General features: G+C 38.0%; 1 protein-coding gene across 2 annotated transcripts in view; it reads right to left on the reverse strand.

Moving 5' to 3' along the window:
- Positions 1-27776, reverse strand: part of beta-PheRS (phenylalanine--tRNA ligase beta subunit) — a 333270-nt gene that overhangs the window by 123678 nt on the left and 181816 nt on the right. For both annotated transcript variants that reach the window (XM_090383545.1, XM_090383544.1), the window contains exon 13: positions 13499-13579. In XM_090383545.1, coding sequence (XP_090239671.1) covers positions 13499-13579 — 81 coding nt within the window. The remainder of the gene's footprint in view (positions 1-13498; positions 13580-27776) is intronic.

A 27776-nucleotide genomic window follows, 5' to 3' on the forward strand; every position in this document is an offset into this window, starting at 1 on the left:
GGCCCTATCTGCTGGAACGTGGTCCTTGATGGGTGGCTCTCCATCCCACACCAACAAATAACCAAAATAGCATATGCAGATGATGTGGCACTGATCTTACATGGCAACTCCAGACTACAACTGGAAACCTTAGCCACTGAAACATTAGAAGACCTTAACCACTGGTGCAACCAACATAAACTAAGCATTTCAGTGGAAAAAACCTGTCAAGTTCTCTTCAAGGGCCGCCTGGATCCGCGTAGACCTCCCAATATCAAGCTAAATAACCAAAGCATTAAACTGGTAGACTCCCACAAATACCTGGGAGTAATCCTAGATAACAGGCTAAACTTTGTACCCCACTCTAGATACCTACTAAATAAAACAAAAATCATAACTGGGAAACTACTTAAGATCACCAGGAAAAAATGGAAAATCAAGCCATCAACCTTGCAGTTATATTACAAAATGCTTTTCCTTCCTACCATATGCTACGCCGCAGGGGCCTGGGCCCCTAGTGTCTGCCGGGTCCAAGTAAACAAAATCCTTACTAGGGCTCAACGCTTCTTCCTCCTGGCCACATCCAGAGCCTGCCGCACAATATCATCAGCAGCCCTAGAAGTCATATGTGGGAAACTCCCAATCAAATTTGAACTCATAAACTCATTCCTAAAATACCAACGCAAACTAGACACACCAAAGGAAATTGGGCAATACAGCATAGACCAAAACCTATCAGAAAAGGAAGACAGCACCCGTCTTAGATGCCAATTCCTGCAACAATGGCAGGAAGAATGGGCCACAAGCACAAAAGGAAGAACCACGCTCCTATACTTCCCTGAAGTCATGGAATTCGGAAAAAACTGCAAACCCTGGCTTAACCCAAGCTTATACACGATGTTCTTACTATCAGGACATGGTAGCCTGAACTTCAAGCTCTACTCCTTCAACTTGACAGCGTCCCCAAACTGCCACTGTGGCTCCCCAGAGACAGTACAACACATCCTATTCGACTGCACACAATATACGGACCTGAGGATGCCGCTGCAACTTGTTACTAATGTTTACTTGCCAAGTGAGCTACCAATATTGGTGGCCTCCCCGGACCATTTCTCTGCCCTCTCCCTATTTGCAGAAAAGGTCTTCTCCCGCAGATCAAGACTACTGAACGCAAGAGATCAGACCTAGGTCGAAATTTGATGGAGGTCTGCACTCTACATCTGTATGAAACTGTAAGGAGCTGGTGAGTACAGCCGCATTGCCTACCAAGTAGAAGACTCAGTCAATGTGGGCACATGCCTGAATAGGAAACTCAAACCTGTTGTTGACAAGTGCGTGAAGTGAGTGATTGTGACCATCATAACCACATCCAAAAAACCATTAAAAATCTGACAGCAACTTAAAGACTGACTACAAGAAGAGGTTGAACACTCAACCTACTGACTGTTAGGTAACTGATTCTGATGCACATAAACTGGTGGATCAGATACTTTTCCTTGTACTAGACAATAACTAACACAAACAACCAAACACAGGTTTGCCAGCTCTAGGACAGGATGCGCCCTGCGGGAACTGTGCCGAAGCCTGCCACGTCAAACAGCCACAACCACTAGAAGAATCAGAGACAAGAATGGTGGACACAACCATATACTATGCCCCACTCTGGACAGGATTGAGCCCTGCGAGCTGAGGGACGAGTCTCAACACACTGGACTCGTGCGACAGGACTCTAAGCCATGCACTGAAGCAACTGGCTCAGTACAGGTAAACCTTGTAATAGCTTTCTCCTCCCTCCCTCACCCAACTGCTGGGTGTGCCAGTTCCAGGACAGGATTGGGCCCTGCAGGAACAATGCACGTTTAGGGATTTTATTATTCTATTATACATGTTATTAGCTAAAATAGTAGAACCTGGCTGCCTCCTCGTGGCTAGGGATGGGAGCGGGGGGGTTGGGGCACACCTCGCCTTCGACCCCCTGCTGCTAAATGCCAGGCGCCAGCCACAACCAACATAAAACAACACACAACTCACACTAACCTACCCAACTAGTAATCAATAAATTAAAATCAGAACAATTAAACATAAATTCAAACTTAAACTCGAACACAAACTTAAATCTAAACTTTATCTATAACTCAATCTTAACTTAGACTTAAACTTGAACTTAAATTTAATCTTAACCTCAACTCTAACCCTAACTTCAACATAAACTAAAACTTAAACTTAAAACTGAACCTTAATCTAAACTTAAACTTGAACTTTAATTTAAACGAAAACAATAAATTAAACTTCAACTTACTTCAAACCTTAGCTTGAACCTAACTTAAACGTTAATCTAAACCTTAACTTAACCTTATTAGTGGAATTTCACAACACTGCTGGCAACAAAAAACGCTTAACATACGGCGGACATAGGGGAAACCCTGGAAGCCGCTAATAACTAACAAATACACTTTTTCTGTATACATGTCGCAAATGGATATATATGTGAGAATGTATATAAATTGTATATAAATCTTGTATCATGTATATATCAATGGATGTATATAAATCTTGAGAATGTATATAGAATTGTGTGTATAAATAAATGTAAAAATGTATTTTCTCTAACATGTTGATACAAATAATAACCACCTAGTGCATTTAAAAATACTGTCCCTATTATGAGGTCCTCTCCCATTTGCTTCAGCCAATAAGGAGCAAATTGAAATGACCCATAATGAGACATTTACAGTTGCTTGACCATTCTAAATTCTGCATGTAAAGGTTTTTGTCATACTCTTCAATCTTCTGGTTAGTAACAACCTGCACTCTCATTTTTCCATTTGCATCCCTTTACTTCACGCAACCAGCTTTTGACTCTTTTCCGTGACGTGACCAGCTTCTGGCTCATTTTGGCCTTGGTCGCTAATGCACAGTAAAAACCAAACCAAATACAAATTTTATGCTGGCATGCATAAAGTTTGAATTTTGGAAAGCTTTAATAGTGCTCAAGCTACTGTTGATAAGTAGCATGCTGCCAACCCTTCTGCCTTGCCTATTCTTCCTAAATATATTATAAATCATAGCAAAAATTATCACCTCCTACTTCAGGGTGACACCATGTTTCAGTTAGCTCTGTTATGTCAGAATTAGTTGTTATAAGCAGAAGTTAGAATTTACTACCCTGATATACAGCTTGATGTTATTTAGGTTATTCTCCTAGCATTAGCTTCCCATTCTTTTGAAACATCGCTGTCCTACATACATCTTGCCGATAATGGCTGTAGTGGCAATAAACAAGAACTTTGAGATGTGTGCAAGCATTATTTGACCAACATGTAATTAATTTCAGCACAGAAGTATACCACAAAAGAATGAATTCAAAATGGATGATAAGCAACCTGAAAGGTTTAATTCAGGGAGAAAAAAAACAAAGCCTGCTGAAGTTACAGAATTGTAAGAGAATTTTTCATACAATTGCAGGCATATTTGAAACAAAACTACCAGTGGTGTAATGCATGTGATATCTGGTATAAGAAATCCCTGGCAAGGGAATTTAAATATGAGAAATTGCTTATGTACATTCTTAGCTCTCCCTTATTACATAACGAAGGGCCAAGTATGGGAATATGGAGTTTTACTTGTGTGACTACAAGAAAAAAAAAAGAGTAATCAAATAAACTACTTACAAGCTTGCACTCATAGACAGTTCAGACAATGTGAGAAGTGAGTGAAATTGGATTCTTATTGAAGGTGAATCTGTACTAGAAGGAAACAGTGAAAAGAAGTAATCTCAGTATGAAATTGGTGATTCTGTGATAAATATCTCTCTCTGTAAAGTTATTAAAGCTGAGAGAGGATATATACTATTCACCCTAAGGGGTGAATGGTATATATTCAGTTATACTAAAGAAGGCAGGGGAGTGTGTTAAACCATTAATTAAAAACAAGTAATTAGAGTTTGGTCCTTTAGGTCATCACAGACATTCTCTCAGATAAGCCAGACAAGCTGTACTTGCTACCTGGGAGTCTAAAACGCTGATGGAACTGATATTTGGGTGACACTCAAGTCAAGTGGACCAAATTTCGGAGCGCAAACCTGAGTACAACTGATGCTGTTCGCGAGACGAAAACATGGCGCCAAAGCCATGTTTGTGCGTTCGTGCGCCGATTTCTTTGTGACTAGAGGCTTTCGTGACCCGAGGTACCACTGTATTTGAACGCCACCGTCAAAGAGTCTCTCATTCTCAATCTCATTATCTTTATTGCTACGTAAAGGAGATTATATGTAGCAACACCAGGTTGATCAGATCGTCTGACCTCGCTTGTTGCCATCATGAGTCACATGGAGTCATATGTAAATTATTTCTGAATTGTCCAAGATAAATGCTGGGAAAGGAGAGCTCCTCTGTGTGCTTGTCAAACAGTAAGCTCTGCAGTATGTTAGTTTCTCTTGGGGTTATTCTAAGATATTTATCATAGCTCCACAACAACATTTGCTGTTGGGTGATGAGGCTTTCCTCGATTGGAACTGCTTCGCTTATGTTGCCTTTAGCTAAATTAATTTCCATGTGGCTGTCATTAAAGAATGACTGATCTATCATGATTTGATACAACTGATAAAGAGGAGTGTCAACCAAATATTGAAGGCACGCTTTAACCACTCTCTTTCTTACTAACCGATCAAATAGCCGGACTTCTGTATTTTCTTGCATTTTATATGCACAAATAAGGTGCCTGAGACACGCATACAGAAAGTACAGCATTCTGGACCAAGTGATCAATGTGCCTGTTTCAGTTAATCTCCCTTGGCAAGAGGTGGACCATTGTGTTCACTGAAACAGGCACATTTATCACTTGGCCCAAAAGACCATATTGTCCATATGAGTTTCACAGGTGCCATATCTGATGAACAGTAAGCAAGGAGAAATAAGTGTCTCTGTCACTAAATCCAACTTTGATAAATGTGATGGAATTTCTGGGTAGACAAAGCCATTCAACTTAGATAGTGGTGTTGTTCTTAAGTGATCCTCTGCAGCCATTACACACAAGGATATCCCATCGAAGTCAACATTTGGAAATGCAATGTTTATCAATGGTGCATCTTTAGCAGCTAGTTTCTTTGTGTTGCTTTTGAACCATAGACAATTGTAAATGTATTAGCATTAGCATTAGTAGAGGCATACGATGCAAGAAAGCAAGCTTATGCAGCATCAGCTAAAAAAAAAAAAAAAAACGAAACACTCCCATTTCGCCCCTCCGTTTGTCCCAAATACCTGTCCAGCTCTGCCTTAAATTTATTTATGCTATCAACTTCTACAACAAAAGATGAAACTGTAACACCAATCAACTACCTGTGGCTAAAGGCAAACTTCCGCACATCTATCCTACAACTGTCTTTCCTCAATTTGAATTTATGCCCTCTCAGGTGATTATTCTGAGTAAGAGAATCTCATCAGCACTGAGTATGCTCAAACCATTCCAGGCTTTATACACCTCAATCAGATCACCTCACAGGTGCCAAGTCTCCAGACACTGTAATCTGCAAAACTTAAGCCTTTTTTCGTAAGAGCAACCCTTCATCCCATTCACTAATCTTGTTGCCTTCTCTGAACTCGTTCCAACAGCTCTATATCCTTCTTAAAATGAGACCTCCAGATGTAAACAGTACTCAAGGTGTAGACTGACCATTGCTGTATACAAGGGGATAATCACCACCTTATCCCTGCTAGAAAAATTCCTGTATATCATTGACAAGACATCATGAGCTACTCTTGCAGCACGTCTGCACTGCTCAGAAAATTTCATATCTGCCTGCACAATTACCCCCAGGTCCTTTTCATTCTCTACCACTGTCCGTGTGGTACCACAGAGTTGATACGTTACTCTGGGATTACTGCTTCCTATATGTAGTACTTAACATTTGTCAATGTTAAACTTCATTTGCCACCTCTCAGCCCATCTGCTCAACTTTTTTAGATCCTGTTGCAGCAGTGTACTGTCATTAGTGTCATTAACAACCCTGAAAACTTTCGTATCATCTGCACAAACTTGGACATTAAGCCTGATATACCATTATCAATATCATTTATAAATACAGAAAACAACAATGGACCCAACACTGAACCCTGAGGGACACTAATAACAGTAGTCCACAAAGAGCAGTGTCCATTGATTACCACTCTCTGCCTTCTCCCATTCAACCATCTATAGCAGCAATTTGCCTCCAATGTCACACAGCTCCAATTTGTGTGTAGCAGCCTTCCATGTGCAACAGTATCAAAAGACTTGCTAACATCCAAATATATGATATCAAAGTTATTCCCTGCATCCAGTTCCTTTCTGACCACATCATAGTATCTAATCAAATTGGTCAGACAAGACTTCCCCTTAACAAAACCATGCTGTGTTTGAGCTATAACTGAAGTCTTGTCTAGATGATCCTGCAGTGCTTCTTTAACCAGTGCCTGCATTAATTTCCCTGGAACAGAAGTTAAACTAACAGATCTATAATTACTTGTCTCACCCTTTGATCCTACTTTGTAAATTGGGGGCACACTTGCACATCTCCAGTCCATGGGCACCTCCCCTGAATCCAAGGAAGCTCTCATAATTATGGCTAAGGGTTTGCTTACTTCCTTTGCTGCCTCCTTTAATATAATTGGATAAATCCCATCCACCCCGGATGACTTTTTTATGTTTATCTTCAACAATTTCTCCTCCACTTTCCTCTCAGTTATTACAAAATCATCTAGCTCAATTCCAGAGTATAATTCACCTCTGGCATTCCCCTCCCTGAATAACTCCTCATGTGTGAATGGAGATGCAAAATACTCATTTAGTTTGCTAGCCACCTGAACAGAATCATCAACAGTTGAACTATCAATATCCAGTGGACCTATCTGATTCATCTCTTTCTTTCTAGAGTTTACATAAGTAAAGACCTCTTTGATGTTTTTCTTTGCATCCTTTGCCAAAGATTTCTCATAATCTGCCTTTGCCTGCCTAATCTCCTTTGTGACTTGGTTACAGACCAGCTTATACCTATCATAGGCTTCCATGTCACCCATTAAAATATATGTATCCCATGCATTTTTCATCTCCGCCACATGTCTCATTAGTTCATCTGACATCTTTGATTTTGTTATTTGGTTTTTTTTTAGGAGCATTAGAAACTAAGGCCATATTGCTCCGGGTATATGCGGTGGTCATTCCCTGACCTTTCCGCATCCTCCGTATTTGGTGGTGACGGGCTTGAAACCCGGTCTAATCAAGAATTGTGTGCTACGCACTGCTGCCCCTTCTCACCTGGCTACGGAGGCGTCCTAAACCTTGAACAATATTTCTTAGTTGGTATGTAAAGCCTAGTAGCTTCCAAGATTAATTCTTTGAATGCCTCCCATTTTGAATTTGCTGTTGGTAACATCATCATCAGTTGGTCCCACCATATAGAATTTAAATACGGTCTCAGACCACTGTAGTCGCCTTTACAAAAGCAAAAACCCTTCCCTTTACCCATGATGGTAGTTACCTCTTTGAGTAAATTCCACATTACCACACGGATTACTGCTACCTAATGGTTCCTTTATCTGCAAATTCTTAATGCATGAAGAATCACTACTGGTAATCAGACCAAGAGTATTACTCCCTCTAGTTGCCTCCCGTACATGCTGATGTAGAAAAAAATCATCCAATAAATCCACAAAAGCCTTGCTAGTGTGCGAATTACCAACCCACAAATTCCAGTCAATATCCGGGAAATTAAAATCCCTCATCATAAAACTCTGATTTTCTGGACCACTCTATTTCCCTGTACAGGTTTTTATTATACTCATTAGAGTCATTAGGCCTATAACATACTCTTACTCTCAATTTTGATTTCCCAGTGCTTATGTCAAAACAAACTGACTCAACACTGCACTGTCCGGCGATGTCGACTGGCTACACTTCCTTGGATTTTATGTGTTTCTTAACTAATAGCATAACCCCTACCTCCCGTCCTTTCCTATCTATCCTTCCTGTACACATTGTAATCTCCAAATTCCTGTTCTGCATTCCTTATATCTGTGTAACACCACGTCTCTGATATCCCAACAATATCTGCATTTGATGTTTTGACCAACATCTCAAATTCATCAAATTTATTTACCAAACTCCTAGCATGTAGCATACAGAACATCAATCGTTTTCATAAATCTCGTTTCAAACTCTCAATACACTTTATTATGTAAATAGTAGTCGGTGTAAGGAAAAGGAGCTTGATAGTTTAAACTCATTTACTCCGCAATTGTAGAAATGTTCCATTGTACATAATTAATACTCACTTCGTGTACATTACTTTTAGATGTAACAGCATTGCAGGTTGAAGGCACTCTAAATCCAACACTTGATTTTCTGTTTGTCTTTTATGCAATCACAATGGTCTTTTTTGTTCTCACATATTCACTGCTATTTCCATCTTTATTTTCTCAGGTTGGCTTGCTCAATACTCTACAACGCATTGCATATAACTTTGGCATCGTTGAACACAAAGGCTATAGAAGTGTAGCATTCAGTCCTTTTCATTGTGATGTCATACTAATCAACAAATGGCTACAATCAAATGTGTAATTAGGATACTAATTACACATCTGATTACGCATTTGATTGGCTTGGATTTTGCTAACCAATTCCAAACATGATTCTGTAGAGTCAATAGTTGGCGTGAGCATAAAACTGACATCGTTCATACCAAATATTTTGGAGTGAAATATGAGGTTAATGGTGCTAACGTCACTAACATTGATTCGGTAGAGTAAGTAGTGGACATGAACATAAAACGTTACATTGTTCATAATTTCATGCAAAGAAAAACAACAAAGACTTCTTTACTTATGTAAACTATAGAAGGAAGGGGATGAATCAGATTGGTCTACTTGATGTTGGTGGTTCGACTGTTAATGCTACTGCTCAGGTAGCTGACAAACTGAATGAGTATTTTGCATTTATATTCACACATGAGGAATTCTGTAAGGAAGCGGAGGCCAGAACTTTACTAAAGTCTAACAGGGCGTTAAATGATTTTGTAATAACGGAGAGCAAAGTGAAGGAGAAATTGTTGAAGTTAAACATAAAAAAGCACCTGGGGCAGATGGAATCTATCCAGTTATATTGAAGAAGGCAGCGAGGGAAGTAAGCAAACCCTTGGCCATAATTATGAGAGCATTCTTAGATTCAGGGGAGGTCCTCATGGACTGGAGATGTGCAAATGTATCCCCAATTCACAAAGGGGGCTCAAAGGAGGATGATGCAAATAATTAGTTTAACCTGTTGTTTTAACTTCTGTTCCAGGGGAAAATAATGGAGTCAGTTAAACAAGTGATGCAGGATCACCTAGGCAAGACTGCAATAATAGTTTAGATGCAGCATGAGTTTTTTTAGGGGGGGGAAGTCTTGTATGACAAATTTGATTGGATACTATGATGTAGTCACAAAGGAACTGGATGCAAAGAATAATTTTGATATCAAAAACTTGGATTTCAGGAAAGCTTTTGAAACTGTTGCACATGGAATACTGGCATTAAGGGCAATTTTCTGCAATGGATAAAGGGATGGTTGAGTGGGAGATGGCAGAGTGTGGTAATCAATGGACACTGCTCTACATGGACTAATGTTATTAATGGAGTACCCCAGGGTTCGGTGTGCTGGGCCCATTGTTGTTTTGTATATTTATTAATGATATCGATGAAGGTATATCAGGCTTAATGTCCAAGGTTGCAGATGATACAAAGGTTGGCAGCGTTGTTAGTGACAGTAAAGACAGTATACTACTGCAACAGGATCTAGAAAAGTTAGGTAGATGGGCTGAGAAGTGGCAACTGAAGTTTAATATTGACAAACGCAAAGTACTGCATATGGGTAGCAGTAACCCAAGAGAAACGTACCAACTGGGTACTACACTCAGGGAGGTGGAGAATGAAAAAGACTTGTGGGTAATTGTGCAGTTGGATATGAAGTTCTCTGAGCAGTGCAGGCGGACTGCCAAAGCAGGTCATGGAGTTTTGTCAATGATATATAGGAATTTTGTTAGCAGAGACAAGGAGGTGATTGTCCCTTTGTATATGATATATGATCAGGCTACACCTTGAGTATTGTGTACAGGTCTGGAGGCCTCATTTTTGGAAGGATGTAGAGTTTCTAGAATGAGTACACAGAATGGCAACAAGATTGGTGAGAGGAACAAAGTGGTTCCTCTCACTCAAAGTGAGAGGAACAAAGCTTAAATTCTGTCAGTTGTAGCATCTGAAGACTAGGCACCTGTGAGGTGATCTCATTGAGGTGTACAAGGCCTTGAATGGTTTGAGCAGGCTCAATGCTGATGGAATACTTCCACTTGCTGAGATTAAGAACCTAATGGAATGTGCGGAAATTTGCCTTTAGCCAGCAGGTATTTGATTGCTGGAACAGACTGCCACCTGTTGTTGTGGTTGGAGTTAGCGGATGGGTGAAATGAGAATGTATTTTTTTTTTTTTTTGGCTGATGCTCTATAGGCTTGCTTCCTTGCATCACATGCCTCAACTAATGCTAACTTCGGTTCTAGCTGTTTGATTTTAAAGACATAGGCGTCACCTACCCGAGGGGCCCCTCCCTGGTTTTCGCTAGGCCTCCAAACAACATTTCTCTGAACCCACTGCCACTGCGGCAAGGAGGACACTTGGGATCACCTTATGTATGAGTGCCCCACCTATGACGACTATAAACTTGAATTCATTACTGACCTACAAGAAAATCCTCGAACACAAGAAGGCTTCTTGCTTCAAGAGAAAATGACAAGACAATGACCAAATATGCACAAGAAGTTTTCACCCAACAAAGTTCTAGACTTGCAGAACTTAGGATGCTCCAAAGAAATGGAGCTCATCCTAAGCCCCCAACAGGCAACTTTTTTTTGGGACCCAAATTGGGTGGTGCATCACTTAGCAGATCACAAGATACTTAAGTTCCTGAAGAGCTCCCAGTTACATTTGTTTCTAGGGCAAGTACCCGTTTCTTCAGTGAATCAAATTCTTCTAGTAATGCACCTAGTTTTAATTTGAGATCGGTTTTAAATTGGCTCTGGCTGATTAACTGAGGTTTGTTTAAATTAAATTTCCGTAATTTTTAAATCTTATTTGCACATTATCAACACCATGTGCTAGACAGTTTTCAGATGTCCGATGTTGTACCTCGTAGAGTCATCTTCCAATGCTAGTACTGAGAGCAAGCTACTTTCAATTTGCCATTTTTATTTTTGCTTTTTTTTTTTTTCCCTTTTGAGTGTTTCATTTTGTTTATTACAAAAAGTCACACAATGGGACACAGCTTGGAATCACTTTGGTTACAGCCCTCTAGAAATTGAAATGAACTACTTTTGAGAACCATCATTACCCCTTGTTTCTCTACCTGTGGAATTTCACTAACAGTGCCTACTTTTTTTTTCTTTCACAATCATATTGTTTTGTTGTTTCTCTACTGGGAAGCATATTTCTGAACAACACACCTGCATGATCAGCACAACTCAGAGGAATATTATATTCTATGGCAAAAGATGCAAATAAACATTTGCCAAATATGACATCAATTGCCACCACAAAATGCACCATCTATTTTTGCATTTCTTTCTATGCAATGCCTGGTGACATGCTTATTTCTTTGCAAATGTCTGATTACATTGTATTTACTGAACTGCTGCTTGAAATTGAAAAATCACATCCACATAAAGTACACTTGGGAAACATGCTACCTCTTTTTCAGGTTTTAACATTACATTACATTACATGGAAAATCTTGCAGATGTCTTCTGAAATTTTACACCATATTTTTTGGCATCTTACTGAAAGACATTACTAATTAGCTTTGCGACATCACTAAAAAATGATTGCATGTAACAAAGAACAATTCTATTTATTAGGAAATGTCAATTTTGCAATGCAGGCTACCACAGCACCCTTGATGGCCAATTTATTACAGAAAATAAGAAGATATTAGCAATATTAAAAAAAAAAAAAAAAAATCCAAAAAATTGAATTTCTGCAAATAAAAAAAAAAAAAAAAAAAAAAGGAAACTCTTTATCACCACCTATATTACAATGATTGACATGATAAATAAATACTGACTGAGGCCTCATCATCTTACAATTGACTTATAATACAAAAAATAACTCAGAGTGATTTTAAACATATTTAAAATTATGCAGACAGTGAGCCAGCTACTTTTGATGTGAAACCTTCACAGAACAGCTTTCTTATATAGTTGGTATACACCCTCATCTCCTTAATCAGACAGTTCCTCCACTGCACTAGCTGTGAAAACTGGCAATACTGATGTTTGTATACAGTGGCATAATAATAAAAGTATGGAATTTGATGACAGTTAAAAAACTAATTTCTGATTTATACCACGACAGCCACACATCAAGAAGGGTCTAAAAACTTCACTGTTTTGGAGAAAGCCACACAACAGCACTTGGCTTCAGACAGACCATTCAATTTTCATGGCGGCTTATGGATTCAAACAGGCAGTTGCCCTTGATAAAGTATACGCTACTTCAGGGACAGGCCTCTCAACATTCCACTTTACAGAAACTTAACGCTGGTAAAGTAATTTTCCATGATTTGATGGCTTCGTCAGTTTAAAGCAAATATTAAAAATTTTGAACATGCTAATAAAAGTTTAGTTTTAACACATGGAGGTATATCATTTTATTATACTGTTTTAACTGAGTTTGTGTACATTATGATCAAGGCCTTTATTTCCTCAATGGTGTAACTGTTTGTTTATTTAAACTAATTGAAAATTAATGACATATTAATCAGTTTTTTCCATAAATCAAGTAAGTTTTCTTAAAAAATAAATCAATCAATTCTAGTAGTGCTATGTTATATTTTATATATTTCTTTTCTTTTAAGTAACTAAATCAGGGTCACAAAAATTGAAATAGAATATTCTGAACAGAGTACTGCTGATGAATGTAACTTTACCACTGGGAAACCTAAATGCTCTTAATTTGATGTTCATATTTTCTGGTTTCCTGAAACTTTATTAGTTAACAAGTTTTAGTTACATATTATATGTAGAAAGAATAAGCACATATACTTTTAAATTGTTACTGAAACATTTTCTGCCTTCGAATATTATTATACAACTCACAGCTTCACATCTTACTTATCAATTAAGTTGTGAATAGCATTATTCTATTTTTTAAAATTTATATAGCGTTATGTTAATAGATGTTAATCATTTTCCAAAGTAGACTAACTGCAATTTGTTCCTTTTGTAAATTTTACAATATCAGATAGGTAAAAAAAAAATCCTCCCATATTATTTATGAATATAATCTATTTTCTTGGCAGTTATGCATTACATACATTACAAAGATCACATACATCTGGTTTAAAACAAAGGAATCACATCAGAAAACAAAATCCATCTTAATGACATAAAATATATTTTCAGTGAGATTACACATTATTTTGCACCAATGCTTAAGACAATTTTAGTAAAAGCAGAATAGTTACCAAAGAGAATGTAAACACTTCGGTAAATCCTGCCAGTGCAATTTCTACTCGAAGTTGATCAGTCAATTTATTAAGTGGAAGCTGGAAAAAAGAAGGAAAAACTAAGAAAGGTTTAACACTATAGTTTCATGGATGCATATGCACATAAAGAAATAAGAAAAAAATATGCAATTTAAAGTATCAAGGGCAACTGTGGTAGGATTTAAATGTTTACATTTGTTCAGCACCACCTATTTTCCTACTCATAACCTGTATCAGTTATTCTTATATTCTTACTATGTCAAGTTATTAATAATCTAAATTCTTAAGTTTCTTCTAAGTTTATGGCCATAAATTTACTTAACAAAAGTGTCACAGTTTACCTTACAAAAACAGAATGAGTTCATAGTCTGAGAGTGTATAAAAATTTAGAAAACTTCCTAATAGCAAGTTGGCAATATTAGTAATTTATGAATTTTTCACTAATTTAATAGGTGATCTTACATACAGCAAATAAATTATTACTGAATCTTCAAATAGGCCTCTGGGGTTGGTATATTCATATTCATCATAATTGTACAATCATACACCAACCATTATTAAAAATATAAATAGTGTTATGTAGATAAATGAAATAAATAGAATGATAAAATTCCACCAGATAAAACTGATAAAAAGGTAACTGTCTGTACAACAAAATACGAAATTTTAAACTGCAAAGAATTATTTACAATAAAACAATGTAGATAAAACACAAGATGATAAAAGCACTAAAACACTGTAGCTTTCAGAGGCATCCGCCTCCTTTTTCAACAGTGAGGTTTATCGTATGGCACATCCTTAAATATCAGCAGGCTCACAGTTCTCAGCAAGTGGTTCTACAGGAGCATGGGCAGCATTCTCCTCATGTGCATTGGAACCAGAAATGGCTCGGGAGCATGCCAGGTGGAACCGCTCATCCCATCCAAGAACCACCGCCTCGAAGAGGGAATGAATGCGGATTCCTCTGTCTCTATCAATGGTATTGCTCTCAGAGGAACAAATCCGCAAGCTCTTGAGCCATTTGCAGTCCCAAAATCTGTGTGCCCGGTCAACGATAACAGCTTTGTCTGGGGAGATTTGATGGAGCTCCTCCCAAAAATGTTCTGCCACAGCAGACTTCCCATAATCTGCGGTCTTTATCGCATTCATATGCTCCCCCAGACAATCTTTGAACCGACGTTTCGTTTCACCAACATAACATTCCCCACAATCCGGGCACCTCATCTCATACACGACTCCACTTGTAAATTCCCTTGGTATGGGGTCCTTGACTTGTGACACAACTGTGTGCAACCTCCGCCCTGGAAGCTGCACACAGCATGTCTGGCAATCGCGCAATACCCGAGCTATACGCTCAGTTAGGCCTGGATAGTAGGGAATGTATGTGGTGGCAACTGGTGTAAATGGTTCTCTTCGTCAGTGCTCCGCTCCTCGGATATATTTATCTATGATCTTCTGGGGGAAGCTGCATTTTCTGAGATCCCCTGTGACACGTTTAATTTCTTCTTTTCTATCCTCGGGGGTGCTGATGGGACCCAGCCCCATCCAACAATGCCCTAATAACACTATTCTTATGATGGTTGATTTGTGCCGTATTGTAATGTGCATATTGGTCCCGGCACATGGGTTTCCTATATACAATGGTTTTCAGCCTAGGGCCTTCCCTATGTACCAACACATCAAGGAAAGGGAGGGTACCCTCTACTTCCACCTCCAAGGTAAACTGAATAAACGGGGAGAAGCTATTAAGGAAACTAAGCACCTCATCCTCCTCTCTCCCCCCCCTCCAAATAATTGTAAACGTATTGTTTCCATGCGTGCATGGGGAGAACCGACTCATTAAAAATTCTGGCTTCGAGCTACTCCATAGCTAAATTTGCTATGATAGCTCTAATAGGGTAACCCATTGCTGCATCATGAACCTGCTTGTACATTGTGTTTTGAAACACCATGGTAGTGCTTGAGAGACATAGCTCCACCCCACTACAAATGTCCTCCACGCTTAACGGAGTCCTATTGCTTAGGGTGTCATCCTTCTCCAATGCCATGCGTGCACATTGCACCCCATGGTCAATAGGAATGCACGGAACAAGCATATGGACGCGATAAAGACCGCGGATTATGGGAAGTTTGCTGTGGCAGAACATTTTTGGGAGGAGTACCATCAAATCTCCCCAGACTAAGCTGTTATCGTCAACTGGGCACAGATTTTGGGACCGCAAATGGCTCAAGAACTTGCAGATTTGTTCCTCTGAGAGCAATACCATTAATAGAGACAGGGGAATCCGCATTCATCCCCTCTTCGAGGCAGTGGTTCTTGGACGGGATGAGCGGTTCTGCCTGGCATGCTCCCGAGCCATTTCTGGTTCCAGTGCACATGAGGAGAATGCTGCCCATGCTCCTGTAGAACCACGTGCTGAGAACTGTGAGCCTGCTGATATTTAAGGATGTGCTGTACGATAAACCTCACTGTTGAAAAAGGAGGCGGATGCCTCTGAAAGCTACGGTGTTTTAGCGCTTTTATCATCTTGTATTTTATCTACATTGTTTTATTGTAAATAATTCTTTGCAGTTTAAAATTTCTTATTTTATAGTACAGACAGTTACCTTTTTATCAGTTTTATCTGGTGGAATTTTATCATTCTATTTATTTCTTTTATCTACATCATTATTTTAATATAACATAACATTATTTATACTTTTAATAACGGTTGGTGTATGATTGTGCAATTATGATGAAAATTATTACTGAACTAAAAAAATCCAAAAACCAGAAAAATGTGTGTAATATGTGGAAAGGGATGGAAAACAATAATGTAACAAAAATTAATCTTCTTTCAAGCAATAAACTTCATAAACATCCACCACAAAAAGTAAAAATATATCAATTAGCCTGCGATGGATGAATATGGAATATTAACTTGTGCTGAGTCAGAGTGATGAAAAGTACTGAAGCCTACAACAGTACAAGTTAATCTTTAATACCACCACAGAAAGGGATAAGCTGGCAAAGGCTCATTATAAGAAATCACTTGTTTAGAGTGCAGCTAATGGGGACGAGGAGTTTTTTGTGTATATGAATATAAAGATGAAAAGAACAAATCAGATTGGATCATTACATAATGAATATGGGAGAGTTCGTAGATAACCAGCTGATGTGGTTAATGAATTGAACTTCACATTGATCTCTACTTATGAAGACCCATTGCCGAGAGGTGAAACTGTGTGAGTTAACTGTCTGAGCAGTATGAAATTACTGATACTGAAATTACAGAAAATTATTTATTAGAAAAACTTTAAAACCTAAAGGCAAGTAACACTCCAGGTGTTGACAGCACATACTCAGTAATTAATGTACATAATGAATATGGAAGAGATGTAGATAACCTGACTGATGTCGCTGATGAAGAGAACTTCATCAGCGACATCAGTCAAATTTTCACACTGTTTGTACTTTAATAGAGCATTTGACTTCTGAAAGAGTACAGATGGTAGATGATTCTCATTGACTGTGACACACCACACCACACCACAACACTGTTTACTGGAGGCTTGAAGTGGTGAAATCCATGTTTAGTCTCCAGAGCAAAGCTCCAGCAACTCCAATCTCTTCCATCACACAGTATAACTAATGGCTTTTGTGGTTATAATGGGCAACATGTCAATCTTCCATACAGTTGAGGATACAGTTCCAAAATAGTGTTTGCAGACCAGTTGCTAGATAGTCCACTAGACTAAATATATTGGTAACTCTCTAGGAAGTATCCAGATCAGCTATGTATAATTTTGCTGTCTCTACTCTATTCTACCATACAGTGACTGGACATAGTTCGAGTAGTGTGCATGCAGGGGCATTGTTGAGGCCACATTTTGTCAAGGAGCCAGATATATTCTTGCTGTGTATGCCATCTCTAAAAATTTCATTATTTCATATATGCTCTCCTCTAATTTTACTTGATCTACTGAGTGAACTATCTGTGATGTATTTATGGATAAATCACAAATAGTCAAACTAATAGAAACTAAATGTAGTCGCAGTTACAATCTCAATGATGTCCATTTCCACCTGTAGCCTACTAAACCCCACTTACTCTTTTTGACTGAATCCCAATTATCAGTTTCCTCAACCACTGCTCATCTCAGGGGTCTTAATTATTCACTGCATGATTCCTTTCACTCCAAAGGTGGTACTTGTGCAATATCTGCTCTAATATTCCTTGTCAGAGACAATTATTTGGAATCTTCTCTTGTTTAAAACCTCTCTACCCCTTTCTGTGTAATTCATCTGCTGCCTCTATCATTCTTCCAACTCCAATAATCACTTAGAGCTCTTTGACTTTGAAATTCAACTTTCTCCATTCAAACTTTCCTAACAGTGAGTTAAAGGAGTCTGCTGCTCTTACGCTTATCTGTGATGACTCTAAGATCTCTAGACAAGATCACATATCTTTATTAGGGTTTATCCTTATTTCTAATCTCTATTTGCATAAGCACATCACAAATATTGCTTGCTTTGTCTGTATCTAAAAAATTGGATTTTCTCCTTTGCTCTCAGCATTACTTTTCTCCTAAACAAATACTCACTCCGTACAAATCTCAAATCTGCCCTACTATGGAATATTGTTCCTGCAAGGATGGTGTCCCCAAAACCTCTCTCAGGCAGTCAGGTTAATTAATGACCTGTCTCTTACATGCAGTGTAACCAGGTCAAAAGGCAAGACCATGGTGTCCTATTGTTTGTTGTTTGTTATTTGGTTTTTAGGAGCATTAGCAACTAAGGCCATATTGCTCCAGGATATGTGGTGGTCATTCCCTGACCTTTCCGCATTCTCAGTATTTGCTGCTCCTTCCCACCTGGCTACGGAGGCACCAGGTGTCCTATTGATGATTACCCAAACACATTTTGTAGAGATCAGGGATCACGCTCCTACATGCAAGGAAGTGGTGAGATAACACTTGGACATGAGAAAAAGAAAATATTAAGAAAAGTTTGAAAATATGTGGGATACAGAAATTAGTAACTAGGTACTTTAAGAGTGACCCTGCCTGAGATCTATAGGATTCTAAGAGGGATGGCAAAATGAACAAAGGTTTCACAGTTCAATATTATATCAGAACTAGAGGATATAAATTCAAATTAAGTACATGAGGAATACACAAGAGACTACATTGTAGAAATTGTTCTTTTAGCCAGTAAAAGACATTTAATCATTGGATTAAGTTTGCCACTATAGATACTGATGGCTAATAGTTTGGGAAAATTCACAGGTCAGATGGATCAGGAAGGTTTTTTGCCTGATGCAGCAAGTACCCAGGGTTTTACCAGATTGTTGTTTTTTAGGAGCATTAGCAACTAAGGCCATATTGCTCCGGGATATGCGGTGGTCATTCCCTGACCTTTCTGCATCCTACGTATTTGGTGGCGACGGGCTCGAACCTCGGTCTAATCAAGAAGCATGTGCTACGCACTGCTGCTCCTTCCCACTTGGCTACAAAGGCGCCTTTATCAGATGGCTAATAATAATCAGAGAGGTATATTTGCACTGGAAGTGAAGCTAGAACAAGAAGGCAGGAGTATAAAATTTTGGGAAGCAACAGAAGATTAGATCTTATGAAGTTTAATTTTGTTTACCTTCAAGCAGCATGCTGTTGTCAAGGTAATTGAGCCAGAGAGTCTGACAAAGTTAGTATTAGTAGTGGCAAATGACATAAGAGAGCAAGAGAGCAAGCTTATATAGAATCAGCCAAAAAAAGGAAAAAAAAAAAAAAAAAAAACACTTCCCACATTGCCTGTCCACCCCCTCCAATAATTTGTCTAGTTCTTCCTTGAATTTATTCAACCTATCCACTTCCACAACAACAGACGGAAGTTTGTTCCAACAACCAACCACTTGATGGCTGAAGACAAACCTGCACACATCTATCCTGCAACCACCTTTCCTCAATTTGAATTTATATCCTCTCACGTGTGTAGTCTGAGCAAGAGGAAAAATGCCATCAGCAATGAGCTTGCTCAACCCATTCACAGCCTTAAATACCTCAATGAAATTACCTTGCAAGTGTCTAGTCTCCAGACACTGCAATTTGCAGAAATGAATTCTTTTTCGACAAGAGCACCTTTTCATTCCCTTCACCAATCTCATTGTCCTTCTTTGCACCCATTCCAGCAGATCTACATCATTCCTAAAGTGATGCCTGTAATTAACCTGTAACTGTATACATTACTCAAGATGCAGACTAACCAATGCCTTATACAATCGGAAGGTCACCTCTTTATCTCTGCTAGCAAAGTTCCTCTATATCATTGACAAAACTCCATGAGCTGTCTGGTAGCCTGTCTACATTGCTCAGAGAACTTCACATCTGACTGCAAAATTTACCAGGAAGTTGTCATTTTCCAGTATCTTAAGTATAGTACCACCCAGCTGGTACATTAATCTGGGATTACTGCTACCCATATGAAGTACATTACACATTTCATTTCACCTAAACTCACCACAGCACACTTCAGCACATCTGTCTAATTCCTACAGTTTCTGTTGCAATAGCACACCTTGATTACTGTTATTAACCACACTGCCAACCTTTTTATAATTCTGAAAACTTAGACATTATGCCTGTTATACCTTTATAAATATCATTAATGAATATAGAAAACAACAATGGGCCCAGCATTGAACCTTGGGGAACTCCACTAATAATATTAGTTTAAGAAAAGCAGTGCCCATTAATAAATACTGTTTTCTACCACTCAACTATCCCTTTATCCATTGCAGAAAGTTGGAACTGCATAGTTATTTTTAATAAATAGGCAATTATTGATTGAGACAAAATAAGTTTGCTTCCTTACATTGTTTAGGCTGTTAATACTAAATTAATTAATCACAGATGATTGAAAGAAATTAAAGAGAAAGACTGCCAGTGGTGTCTCATTTCCTCAGGAAAAAGCCATGAGAACCAAGGGACTGCAAAATCCAGAGCATTTCAATGACAACTTGAAGCAAAACGAATTGCTACATATAGCTGTGGCTCCTATGCTATGCACATACCTGGAATTTAAAGAATACATCACCCATTCTGTATGAATAGAAGCAGAATAGAGGGAAATTATTTATTTTGTGGAATATACATACCACTCACTAGTGGCATTTTATATAGTTGTCAACATACTAGTGGCAGATCACAGCTATTGACACCAATGACTCTCAACCAGTAAGGTTATGCAAGCTGTTTTAAGGAATGTCACAAAATTAAAAACAAATCCATTAAGATTAATGGTAATCACTCTTTAGGGGTGCTGCAATGTTTTGCTTTTAATTATGGTACATATAGTAGCAATTGTGTCCTGAGTGACAAAGTATTGGAAAATATTGACTGAAACTGTACTATGTTGGTAAGCTAATGAATTCTCATTAACAGCATTTCAAAGGACATGTAAAAGGATACTGGTTAATGTTTCGTTTAACTGGTATCCCATACTGACAAAACATGGTATTATTATTATTATTATTACTGCATCTCAGGACCCCCACCCCGTAATCACGTTTATCTTCTCTGACAAATCCACAACCAGTATTCGGACCACTAGTTTAGGCCTGTTCCCAAAGAGAAGCGCTTTCAGCTTTTTCTTAGCCATACTCTTTTCCTTTTCTTTAAATTACCCCATCAGCATTTACGCAGATGACATTTTCTTGGCTTTTCCATCCCCTTCCAGCAATGTCAACCTTTTCAATTCATTGTATAGGACTCAACGACTGATTGACGACTTCCTGTATTACATTGAACTTTTAGTTTTCATGTCAACTCCTCAAAGACCATTTATCTACCACTGACAATCTCCTTTTTCCTACAAGTCAGAACCCAAACTAAGTTAATTCCCCCAGATTAAATTTAAATTTTTAGGAGTACATCTGTATTCCAACTTCCTTTCTCACTCCACCACAAATCTTTGGTCTTCCATTCTAATAGTATTTTGATTGTGCAACTTCACTTTCAATCATAATCCAAACACTATACAGAAATATTTTGTCATCTATATCCTACTTCACTTCCTCTATGTATCACTAATCTAGTCTTTCATTCTGAAATCTAGCTATCAGCCTATCATGTCAGCTGAACATTTTCTCATCAGATGGTTAAATGCCAAGCTATTTATTCATCCTATTGTATCATCTCGAGATCAACAGTACCAACAAATTGAAATAGTGCCTGTTAATGTTCACTGGCCAAAGTGACTTCCTTAACTTCTGGCACTTTATTCAGTGGTGAATTTCATCCAAGACTACTACTACTACTGGAATCACTTCAACACTTCAGTCTAAACTTTCCAGGATAAACAGATTTGATTCTTCATTCAAGAACTCCATTAAGCTAGCCACCTGCTTCAACGTTGATTGTGATGTCCAGATTCGTGACAAAGTGTACAGAAAAACTAGTTTAGATCCACTTATATCAAACTTTTAACTTTTCTAGACTTGATATTTTCAGTTTCATTGAGCCTGTTACATTTTTAATTTTATTTTATTCCTTTGTTAAAGCCACACTTACCCATTTTACGTTATTATTATAATTTTATTTATATAAATACCTCTAGCTTGGCTGTATTGGGATATTGCCCTTACTTCTAGGTGGTAGATGACGCTCATCAACTGGTGCAATACACTTAGCTTATTGGAGTGCTTATCCATCTGTTTCACCACTTTGCTTATTAAATGTCTCTAGAGCAAAGTTTCCAGCATACCTGCCCCCTCCCATACTACTCCTTCAACCCATGCATGGTACCAAGTACTATAGGTTTTGATACCTTTTGTGTTGGGAGTTTTCATAAAAAAAAAAAAAAAAAAAACTTTATTAGATAGCAATAAATAATTTTATATATATATATATATATATATATATATATATATATATATACCGGGTGGTTATAAAATAAGTTTCCCTATTCAAGAAGACCCTAGTGTCAAAATGGTTAGAGATAGCACTGTGAAAATTGACCAATTTTCACAATTTTTCCTCTGTAAACATAAGATGGAATACTTAACTTAGGATTAGATTTTAATATCAGAACTTAGAAATCTACAGATATTGTTCTATGTGCTTTCCTTCAATTCAGATGACATTCTGAAAACGGAGGACTACGTGCAACACAGTTTTGTGTAGCATCTCATTGGGGATGTTGGCTACATGCTGTTTAATGCTTGCTTTCAAATTGACAAATGTCTATATGCCGCCACGGTAAGCTCTGTCTTTCAGGTATCCCCTAGCCAGAAATCACAGGGATTGAGATCTGCTGATTGGGCTGACCAGAACCGTGGAAAGTCTCTAGAAATGACGCGATCATTTCCAAATGTTGGACAGAGCAGTTCCTTCGCTTTTCAACCAACGTGGGGAGGGGCACCATCTTGCATGAACACTACGGTCTCCAAGCATTGCCTTTCTTGAAGAACGGGAATAATGTGATCTCTTAGAAGAATGCAGTACCATGCACTAGTTACCATACACCTTACAGGGGGGGAGGATGAGGTGTAGACTCTTCAAAGAAAAATGGTCTGATTATAAACTCTGTTGTGATCCACACCATACTGTAACATATGGACTTTGTAGTGACTTTTATGCACAGCAGATGGACGAGAAGTTCCCCATATTCGGTAGTTCTGTGCATTTACAGCCCCATGAAGAGTGAAATGTGCCTCATCAGACCACAAGATCATTCGAGCCCATGTATCTTCAAGTTCCATATGAGCCAGAAATCATAGAGAAAAGTCTATTGTTGCTGATCACAACACTTTAGTTCTTGCACTACATGAATCTTGTACGGGAACCACCATAAAATTATTCGAAGCACTTTACATACAGTAGACCAAGGAAGATTCAAGTCTCTTGACACATCTCTGGCAGGCTGACTGGTAGTGTTGTGCATTCTGACCATTGCAACCACCACTTCATCCACTACCTCTATTCCGATACATCGTTGTCCCCTGCCTGGAATTACACCTAACTCCCAGGTCGGTTGCTTCAAATTTCTTTATTAGTTTTCGAAGCCCCACTGACATCAAAGGTCCTTTACGCTAACCTTAAGTTTCTGATATTCACGTTGTGCTGCATTAGCATTACTATTATTCTGGTAGAACAGTTTTACTAAAAGAGCACGTTCCTTTTTTGTAAGAGCCATAATGGTTATTGACGGTGGCATTGGCCTTTCTGCTTTTATCTAAAGAATGTCATTTGTGTAAGCAGCGTGTCTTGAAGTAAATGACAACTTTTACATATGTGCAGCACCATTTTCTCCCTCGTAGCGGAAATTTGAACTAATTTTTTTTCTTCTACAAATTACTTCCTCATATGACATACCCACCAATTTTCACAGCACTAACTCGAAGCATTTTGACACTAGGGTCTCCTGAATAGGGAAACTTATTTTATAATCACCTGGCTCAAATCTTGTGAGTATGGGCTTGGCATACCCAGGATTCTGAGTTGGATATAATCATTCCTCTCTTTCTTGGTGATTCCCTTCTACTTCTGAATCTCTCTCTCTCTCTCTCTCTCTCTCTCTCGCTCTCTCTCTCTCTCGCTCTCTCTCTCTCTCTCTCTGGGTAATTCAGAAATTTTTTTGGCTGGTGCAGCATAAGCCTCAGGCTTCCTTGCACTATATCGCTAATAATAATAATAATATCGGTGGGTATATCATTTAGGGTATGGGAAAGTGATTGATAGAAGAAAAAAAATTAGTTAAAATTTCTGCCGCGAGGGGAAAAATGGCACTGCACATAGTAAAAGTTGTCATTTACACATAGCAGTACTCCAGGAGGCACAAACGAAGCTAGAAAGATAGGCAGAGAAGACACTCTATGGCAGACACTACAATGATCTCCATCAAGATCACAGATAAAATTGCTTCCAATGCATGGCTCACGAGCGGAATGCTCTTCCCCGAGACTGAAGGATTCATGCTCACCATCCAAGACCAGGTAATCAACACCGGGAACTATAGAAAATACATCGCCAAGGAGCCCGGAGTGTCCGATGACATGTCGATGATGCCACCTGGCCTCAGAAACAATCCAACACATCACCACAGGATGCAAGGTGATCACCCAGACTGAGTACACTCATAGACACGACCAGGTAGCCAGGATAATACATCAGAAGCTAGCAAGGAAATACCAGTTGATTGAAGAAAGTGTACCATACTACAAGTACGAACCCCAGGCAGTACTAGAGACCCCAATCCACAAGCTGTGCTGGGACCGCGCCATAATAATGGATAGGACAATCCCACACAACAGACCGGACATAACACTTGTGGACAAGAAGGAAAAGGCTACCTATCTGATTGACATAGTGGTATCCAACACTGGAAACCTGCAGAAAACCCATGGGGAAAAAATTAGGAAGTATACGAACCTAAGACAGGAGATCAAAGAGATGTGGCATATGCAACAAGTAACGACCATCCCGATCATCTTGTCATCCAGAGGTATGGTGCCAAAGACCTTACATAACAGCCTAGCAGCAATAGGTTTCCCAGCGAACACCTACGAGAACTCCAGAAAGTCACAATCCTGAATACCTGTGGCATAATCAGAGTTCCTCGACCTACAGTAACACCAGACATAACAATAACCACCGTGTATACTTGGTAGCAATACCCGTCACAAGTTGGAACCCCCCAATCAGGGAGAAATAATATAAGAGCAATAATAATAATATATTAAATGTAATTTAAAGTCAAAGTAACAGTTGATGGGAAAATAAAAAATGAATAAGCAAGGTATAACAAATGCACCAAAATGTGCAAAGCAGCAGTAAAGAATGCAAAAGTATATAAACATGTAAGAATAGATAAGTCAAAAAAAATAAAAATTAAATTCAACTTTGATGTCATCTACCTTACTAATTGGCACTCTAATATTTCCAACAAAGTACATAAAAATGCAATTTGTACTCAAATTATTAGATTGGTTAACATATGCAGTAACCATTTACTGTTCACCAAAGCTCTTAAACTTCTTTACAATAAGCTAATTAATAATAACATCCCTATCTATTTTATAAAATACTGTTTCAACGTAGTTTCCCATTTGATAAAGAATAAATTCAGTTATAATTTACTATGAACGGGTCAGTTCTTTTCACATTTGTACAGTTGTAATATTATTTAGTGGGATTTCCACTACTTGGTGAGTAATAGCTATACATGATTTCTTATGGAATTATTTTCATCGGAATGATTACTTTGTTTCTTTACTCACTAAGTTCCTACTTTTTAAGTATCCACTTCTTTCATATATTCATTTGATATATGTTTTAACAATCCTTTATGAAATTACTGATAATGCACTTCCCTTTTTGAGACTTTATCGATATTTAAATTTTGTTTTCAGGCACGGATAATATATGCAGGTAATTGCATTATTTGGATCTTGGTTCTTTCAAGTATTAAAGCTACTTTAAGGTATCCAAAAAGTTTTCATACTTTTCAATATCCACCTTTGGATTTATTTGCTCTAGTTATATATACTAATTTCATTCACTATTGTGCATATTCATTACTAATGAAATTTTATTCAGTACTTGTTCATTTTCGGATTCTTCAACTCCGTGGATCTTTTTATTTATATTGCCACTCCCTGACTTTTGTAAGGGTTGCATTCCGCGGAACTCTACGCAAGTCGGATTTTTACATAGGTCAAATTTCCCTAAATGCTTATGCAGCACTCACAAGTTTGATTAAATTTGATTGAAGCAAAAAATAGATGTTCAACAAACATGTAAATAGAATTATTTATTCAATTTTTTTATCTCATGCACAGGAAAAATTACAAAAGTACAAAATTTCAAAATTATAAAATTACAAAAAGAGAGAAAGGAGACAGGAATAAACATCAGCAATTTTTACCTTTCGAGCATTGTTGCCAGAATTAACTCTCCAGCTGATAAGCATGCCGCTACGGAAGTTGAGGGCTGTGGAGATTTAGAAGGGTTTTTTTCCCAACACCACAAAATTTCTCTGCAGCTGCAGAATCGGCATTGGCGACTTCACTGCATACTTTAATGTTTTTGAAACCAGTGCAATGCTTGAACCAATTAAACCACCCATTACTTGCCATGATATTGGCTTGGGGTTCGCCGTACTTATCCTTAATATCTTCATAAATACTTCTTGCTTTTGCTTGAATAGCCATTGAACCCAGGGGCACTGCTTCTGAATCTGATTTTCCATCCATATTATTAATAGCTTTTTCATCTTCGATATAGCACCTGAACGCTGTTTTGTGATCACTGTTGATTTTAAATGCATTAATCCTTTAACATGTTCTTTTATATGTGCACTATCCCTTAAAATAGTAGTCACTGTTGAAGCAGGGAGACCTAATTCCGTGCAATAGATAAACTTTGTCCTGCTTCATACTTCTTAATTAATCATCTTCATTTCTAAATCAATTTTGTTTCGTTTCCTAGCACTTTTCGCTGGTCCCTTTCCCTTCACAATTGCAATAAGTAAATAGGAATGAAGAGAAGATTCTGAAAATTTATTTACGTTATTTTATATGATTGAAAATTTCAGTATTCCACCATAATACAGAAATGTAAAAACCCACAGAATTTCAGTTATCGCACATACAATACGATCGAGTTTACTACCCGTTTATAATTGATTGCACTAACAGAAAAGCCCAATAAACTGGAAAGTGAAAATTGTTTTTATCATTTTATGGTAGTGACCTCCAGAAATGTGTTTTAGAAAAATATCACAAAGGCAGCATTCAAAACTGATTCTTATAACAGAACATGATAATAATGAAAGTGTAGTGCAATTCCCATTATAAAAATGACCTTTTAGAGAAATAAACAGCTTAAGTTATATAGCGAAAATTTCAACTTCTGAGGTCTTGAAACAAATTACCAAAAAAAAAAAATCAATGTGTCACTGGGTTCACATTAAGATATTTTCACAATACCTCCATTTATTCCCATAGGATCCAAAATTAGTTTCCATGATATTTTTAAGTTTGCACCGGCCAGCAAAAACTTACATAAAGTCGAATTTCCATGAGTCGAGTATTACATAAGCTGGGGAGTGGCTGTATTAACATCTTATGGATTCTTACTACACCCTTTCACCTTTTGATTCACATCTGAAACTACTTTTGGATTTCTGCCACTCTATCAACAATAGATTTATTTATTTTTACAGAAATAATTACTGATATTACTTCAATTTTGTTTCACTCCATCTTGGACTACAGGTTAT

Source organism: Mastigoproctus giganteus, chromosome 10 (assembly GCF_048544385.1).
Source record: "Mastigoproctus giganteus isolate SK-2022 chromosome 10, ASM4854438v1, whole genome shotgun sequence".
Classification (NCBI taxonomy): Eukaryota; Metazoa; Arthropoda; class Arachnida; order Uropygi; family Thelyphonidae; genus Mastigoproctus; species Mastigoproctus giganteus.